Here is a 7,500-nt window from a genome sequence, read left to right as displayed (position 1 = left end):
TGACGGCGCTTTGCCCATGAGGCTATTGGCGCCGACAGTAAATCAGTTTTTTAATCTTTATTTTTTAAATGTTTTGTCAACAATCTAAGCGATTCACTGAAACGAATGGATTTCCTGATGCATCCTAGTACCCACACGTACATATATTAGCGTTAGTATTTTTCTTTCAGGTTTTGATTCGTCATTTGAGTTGAAATCCTTCTAAATATGTGGTTTCCTTATTCAGAAATTAACATCTATGTGTACTAGTTATGTTGAACACATGCTTCACTTTTGATAATTGAAAGTTTCATGAAAGATTGTGAGTCACAGAAAGAGAGTTGACAATTTCAGGGTGCATGTGACTCAACGGTTATTCTGTCATTCGCTTTTCAAATGACACATTCATATGAGATTGAGTGGGTAATTCAAGGTTCCCACAGTCACGGAGAAGCTGGAAATATCAGTGAATTTAATGAATAGTGTAAATTGTCATTAATGAAATTTAGAAAGTGTAGTCATGCTAGATTGTCTAATTATGTGCAGCTCCTAATATTGTAGTGCAGAATCTATAAAATGATTAAAAATGCTTCTCCAGTAATCACAAATGACCGGAAAAGTCATGGTGGAATCATGGAAATTCATTGGTCAAAAGGTGTTGGAACTCAAGTTGTGGTTGATCATACAGCTGTCAGGATGTGTTTCCTGGCCTGTAAAATCTATTTCTCCTCTGCTCTTTTATTAATGCTGCAGTTTCTCTGATTAATTATTTATAATTCCTGTCTTTATGGGGTTTTATATGTGATTTCACCTGTATGAATGTGTCTGCCCTTCTAGAAATGTTTAAAATCATATTGACATTTCTGACAGGAACATAAGCCACTTTTACCCCTCTGTGTGATGAAAGCATCTTCTCTAACATGTAGCTGCAGGTAGTGGACTTTTCTCCTTTATTTCTACAAATATGGACTATATTGGACTACAAAGTCCAGAGAGTCCAGTAGAGCTTCACTTCTCCTTTAAAAGTGATAAAAGCTCTGTCTGCCTCTTCAGCTTTCCTTTCAGGAGCACAGAGAAGTGTGTGTGTGTGTGTGTGTGTGTGTGTGTGTGTGTGTGTGTGTGAAGAGGTCCTTAACCTCCCATCAGATAGAGGCAGAGAGGCATTTCAGCAGTCCAGTGACAGACACTTTTGAAAAAGACTTGCAGTGCTACACTGATTTCACCAGCTCAATGAGCGTTACTGGTGTGTGACTCATTTCTGATCTTCTCACAACATCTCTGGAGTCCTGTGTGTGTAAACGACAGTATACAAGCACACTTAAACTCCATGAGCATGTTTTGAGGTCTTTCAGATGTTGGTTTGCACACAGATGTTTGAGGAATCACTATAGATTCAATCAATAAAAAAAAATCCTAGATTGCTGGTGTAGTCTAGACTGGGAAGTATAGGATAGGATCTAGAGAGTACTGATGGACAGGTATGCTACTGTATGGACTAGACTAATCTGATCTGGTCTGATATATGATATGTTCTGGACTGGATTGGTCTGGTCTGATATGATGTTTTGCTATGATCTAGACTAGACTGGTCTGGCATGTTATGGTCTTGTCTGGTCTGATATATGATGTGAAATGATACGAGCTACAATAGATTAGGCATGACATTTAACAAATCTCGCAAAATGAGAATGAAGAGGCTGCAAGTAGGCTACTAATAATGTGGATAGATGCCGTAATGGAAACGGTACAGAGAAACGTATGGGTCCGACAATGTTGCACCCGTTGACAGCGGCAACTTTCGGGTGTGAACTGCTAAGGCAAACATTTCAGTATATTTGCGATTGTAGCCTACATGTACTTCGCACTCGACTGTATCGCAAAACCACACAGCTCTCAGTCTTGGAGAGAGGAGGGGGAATAATGACAGTGGGCGGGGTTTTGTGCGACGTCCACCTGTGAATGCAGACACGATGGCTGGATTGCATTTACATTACACTGAGATCCGATCACAATGAGTCCCTAATATATGGTGTCATGAAATGAGTCTAGACTGGTATAGTATAAACTGGTCTCGTCTGATCTGATATGGTATGAACTGGTCTCGTTTGATCTGATATGGTATGAACTTGTCTGATATGTGATTTGATATGATATGAAGTAGAATCGGCTAGATGAGTATAATAGGGTCTGGTCTTGTCTGCTGTTGTCTGTTCTGGTTTCCTCCGAGAGCAGCAGGCTCAGGTTTGCTTCCAGCTGTTAACCCATAGTTTCATAAATATGTCTGTTCTCATTTTGTCCATGATCAAAATGTTTAACCCCACATTGCTCGAAGTGGAACCGCTGTAGGTCCATTTGAATGTGTGTATGGGTTAGCCATGGTGCTCGTGTGGGCGGTGCAGGTTTGACTCCTGCTGCTGTGATATTTTAATTCTCCTCTATTAAAGACACACCATGACCTGTGTGTGTGTGTGTGTGTTTCTACCCACCAGCCTCATACTAGGGTCCCCCGCTGTGCTGGACAGTCTGTCTCTTACACTCAGACAACTCCTCATGTTACCTAGCGACCGTATCCAGGAGGCAGGCAGTGCATGGACACATGGACCGCTTTGTCTCCCCCTGAGACTGACACTCACTCACTCACTCACTCACTCACTCTCTCTCTCTCTCTCTCTCTCTCTCTCTCTCTCTCTCTCTCTCTCTCTCTCTCTCTCTCTCTCTCTCTCTCTCTCTCTCTCCCTCTCCCTCTCCCTCTCCCTCTCTCCCTCTCTCCTTGTGTGTGTCTCTCTCTCTCCTTGTGTGTGTGTGTGAAGTCATGAAGGGCAAATTACTCTAGACTCTGCCGTCTCTCTGCAGGATTGTCTGTGTGTGTGTGTTTTCTTTTAAGAATCTGCCTGCATCATTCAGGGGTTTCTTGTCATGCAATTGTCCTGTTAGCAAGTAAACTGAAAACACAGCAAGGCATCAGTGATGCTCTACTGAAACATCTGATCTTTTTATTGATGATCTGGTATTCTTAACAATGTTTGAAAAAGATTCTGATATTTTATACTTGATGAGAGTGATGCAATAATTAAATTCCATCATATAAAGAGTTCCAATGATTTTACTTTTGTTAACCTGTTAAGCTGCAACGCCACTTTTGAAAAATCCCCAGAAATGACATACCCAAACTAAAACAGATACAGTTCATGAACCCTTTGTACTAAAAGCACAAGTATGATCTCGTTTGAAAGCTGACACCTGGCAGTTTATTGTAAATGTAGAATTAATTATTGTCGTAATGACAAAAATTGTTATAAATAGCTTCAAAGTTTTGTAAAGTTATTAGAAATTATTTTTTATGAAACATCCTCATGAAAATAAAATTGAAATTGGCACTGGAGCAATCTAGAAATGCACTACAGCTAAAGCCACATGTCTAAACATTTTATGTTTAAAATCTGAAGATAATAAGCCCAAAACTCTGTATTTAGTTAAATGTTTTTCAAGACCATGTCATGTGACTAACAGTTAGGGCTAGCTAGCATGTTAGCTTAGCACACCATCAATACACGACAATATATGAGATTAAAACCATATTTATGCTCAAAACGTACTTTATAACTCAAGCCGAATGTTTTAAATAATCTTCTGTGATCTAATTTAGCTTCAGATAAAAAAATCAGACAGAAAATATATTATTTGATAGTATTATGCACAATGATGAAGTCTATATAGATTAGCATTACATTATAAATATAATCTATTATTATAAAAATACCTGGCATGGCTTGAAGAACACAGGCAAATCAGATATCATTGCAATCATGTTTATTGTCTTCAAAACATCTTTTATCTGCATGATTACAGCCGATCTCTGTTAGCTGTGTGTGTGTTCGAGGCTTCCTGGAATGTCACATGATCATGGCTCTTCTTCATATGCCATATATGGACTATATTACTGTGCATATAGCACCCTCAGGCTATTGGTATGAATTGAAAACACTGTGAATTAGAATACCAAACGCTCATAAAGATTACATTGACGCATTTGGGTATAAATTCAATAAATATTATTCCTGTCTATAGAAATATGATGTGAATCTAAAAGAATCTATCAATATTTCTCCAAATCTGCACATTTTTGAGCTAAAGCCCTGAGGGACGTTGTTTTGTGTATCGCTGTCATGACGACAGCACAGAGTTTTTTATGAATGGGAGCGGCTGACGCGCATAATTCATATTAAAGGTATCGACTCATTTTTTCATTTCATAACTCCTGACACTAATTAAGACATAACTGTCACTATGAGTTTCTCAGAATACAATAGTGGTCAAATACTGAAACTTGAGTCTTATATCTTTTTAATGATGTATAGTTTGTCAAGGTATAACATTAAATCTGATAGTAATTTTGAATTAAATAAATAAAAAACGCTTCAGTGCGCCGACGCACTGGTGAAGCTTAACAGGTTAAACATCCCATTTGGATTTGATTTATAGATACATTAGAGAATGAAATGGATATATTGTCAGTGTTTTAAAAACACTGAATTAATCTCACATGTCAACATTATCTTTACTGCCTCAATTGCTGACCTGTGGTGAATAGCAGAACATTGTTGTCCTGGTCAAGTACAAGTAATTTTTTAGTACCATATACTTTGTACAGTATGTTCTTTGACTCATGAGTGTGTGCTTTTTGTTTTTTTCAGGTAGAGGATGCCATGCTAATGTTTGATAAAACTACAAACAGACATAGAGGTAAGACCATTCAAATTCTTTAAGTAATACTGCAAAATACATTTTTGAGAATCACACAGAGCTGTGTGTGAGAGACAGTCACTCACTTTCTTTTTATATAATGGTCTATTTTGCACACTACCACTCAAAGTTTTTTTTAAATGTTTTTGGGAGAAGTCTTATGCTCACCAAGTTTGCTTTATTTGATCAAAATACAGTAAAAACAGTAATATTGTGAAATATTATTACAATTTAAAATGTTAACCCCAAGCTTTGAATGGTTTTGTACATTCCTGTTTTTATCGAATGCATTTTTTTTATTAACTCATCAAAAAGGTGGTTGAGTCAATACATCCACGAACAAAAACACACAAATAGCACTTATCATGTAGAGTTGTACATTATTTTTGCCTGTATTTCATTGTCAGTTTTTTGTGTTCAAGTTTTCATTTTTGTAATCCTTGCCAAATGTTTTAGCAGTGCACTCTGCCTAAAGTGTGACTGTTATTAATACTGTAGTTAATACAGTAATTTGTATTTAATTAAAAAAAGAGAGATCTGTACAGTAAAAAACATTTCCGAGAGGGAAAGGTTTAGTGTAAATGAGAGAGATGGGTAAAGATAGTGAATGTTTATAAAACAGCCAGTAAATGTGTGTGATTTTAGGTTGTGAGAGCGCATATCCTTCACACACATACTGTCTCCTTTCTCTCCCGTGTCCTTCATGCCCTCCAGGTGACTGTTAAACTGCTGTTAAAAGACGCTCTTTGTCCGCCTCCATTCTTTTCTCCCCCTCTTTCCCTCTCTCTCGCTCTCTCTCTCTTCTTTCACTAAAGAGACTGCAGCAGAATCTCACTGGCATTTTCAGTCTGAAATGAGGATGATTGTGTTGGAAATTGAGCTCCAAAGCTCCATCAGTCCTGCTGCCCCAGTGCATTGTGGGAACGTGCATTGGCTCTCCTGTGGGCGCATGGATCAGGGATGTTATTCAGGCATTGAAGTGGTTTTGTGGCAGGAATTCATGCTGTTAATTACAGATGTAATGGTGTGATTTTCATCAGGGCTCTACTGGTTGCTTTTGTGAGCAGTTTGTGTGCTGTTACAGTGAATACCCTAAGGCCATACAGCCTTCGCTCTGCCAGAACTCACACTGTGTTTGCAATAACATGGCGTCATACAAACCAACGTTTATAGCATGTTATTTTTAAAATTGTAGATATCGTTCACATTGTGAAACAATGAATGTTTTAGTTGGGTCAGCTGCTTTTAACAGTAATCGTTAGACTTGTGGCATTACGTGTGACGATGTGCACATTTCCTGAGGAACTCAGACAGCTAGTGATAACAAAACATCTTAAATCCGTGTGTTTTTGGATATATTTTTACCTGACATTCTCAGATGTCTTCTAAATCTTGAAAAAGTGATTTTGAGACTTGCATTGTGGGAAATGTTTTAATCCTTAAACATGCTTTACATGTTGTTTTGAAATATTTCAACACACAACTCAGAGTGCACAGTGTATCGAGTACAAATTGCATTCTTAGCTTGGCCAGTAGGGGCGCTGTAGTGGGCATTAGCTTAAACAGTCTCCTTCTACAGACAGGTTTCTCTTTCAGGTCAACCTCTGTGATGGCGAATTAGTAGAGAAAGTTATCTGATTAGTTATCTAGTAGATGGATAGACAAATGTACTGATGGATGGATAGGTAGACAAATAGATGGACAGACAGGTGGAAAAATAGAAAGTAGGGCTGCATGATTACTCGAAATTAAACCGTACGTGTTTTGGCAAAGGCTGCGATTTATTATTATTATTTTTGTTTCTTTTTTTTTTTTTTAAATGAGCAACTCGTCAGTAAAGCATGGCTCTGTGATCATTAGTAAATGATGCTCCATGCTTCTGTTTGGAAAGATGTTTGACGCGTGTTGCTTTTTCAAATGCACGTTCTAAGCGACTCAAACTCGCAGTGCTTTCAGATAGAGCAGCATTTACTACTGATCACAGAGCCGTACGTCACTGACAAGCTGCGCATAACAAATAATCACAGCCTTTGTAATTTCGTAATCGCACTAAGCCAAGCGATTTCAGGTTAATTGTGATTATTTGTGCAGCACTGATAGATATAGACAGACAGATAGATAGATAGATAGACAGACAGATAGATAGATAGATAGATAGATAGATAGATAGATAGATAGATAGATAGATAGATCATCATTATGATTTCCGATCTGTTATGTAAGAAGTTCCCAGGAGGACTTGAATCCAGCTTGAGGACTCTCTTGTCCTGTTTACTGCAGTAATTCATATATTTCAGTGTGACATCTAAAACACTTGTGTAATCCAAACTCTCATTTCCCTGTCAAACACCCTGCTAGTGTCTGACAGAAGGTAGTTTTGAAGTGATGTTGGCAAAAGGTGGTTTAGTCTAGATTTTTTATTTTGGCTGCTCGTGTAGGAGGGCAATTTTAATGAAGGCGGAAGCGCAGTTCCCATCATTCTGCATTAAATACTACACGCATTAACGTTTCCTCTACAGTGCATTGCTACTACATTTGTTCACCTGTCTCAAGTGCATTTTTCCTAAAGAATGCATTTTTTTCTCATCGCAACAAAAGACGCAGTAGCACAGTCACACCTGTAATTCCCATGGCAGAAGTTCTGCTTCTTTTGCTCACCCAATTTCCCTGAATATAAAAGTCTGCCAGGATGATGAAAGCTGGTGTAACGTCACTGATGCTGATGGTCCTGCTCAACAGGCTTCTGAACGAACGTATGATTACAGCTGGAACGTTGTG

General features: G+C 38.2%; 1 protein-coding gene across 5 annotated transcripts in view; it reads left to right on the top strand.

Annotated features, from left to right (window-relative positions):
• The window catches only part of msi2a (musashi RNA-binding protein 2a), a 186,933-nt gene that overhangs the window by 96,627 nt on the left and 82,806 nt on the right, over window positions 1-7,500 (top strand). For all 5 annotated transcript variants that reach the window (XM_079861554.1, XM_079861553.1, XM_079861551.1 and 2 more), the window contains exon 7: window positions 4,674-4,722. In XM_079861554.1, the coding sequence (XP_079717680.1) occupies window positions 4,674-4,722 (49 nt within the window). The remainder of the gene's footprint in view (window positions 1-4,673; window positions 4,723-7,500) is intronic.

This window comes from Squalius cephalus (assembly GCF_949319135.1).
Source record: "Squalius cephalus genome assembly, chromosome: 24".
Taxonomy (NCBI): Eukaryota; Metazoa; Chordata; class Actinopteri; order Cypriniformes; family Leuciscidae; genus Squalius; species Squalius cephalus.
This window is presented reverse-complemented; position numbering and strand designations above follow the sequence as displayed.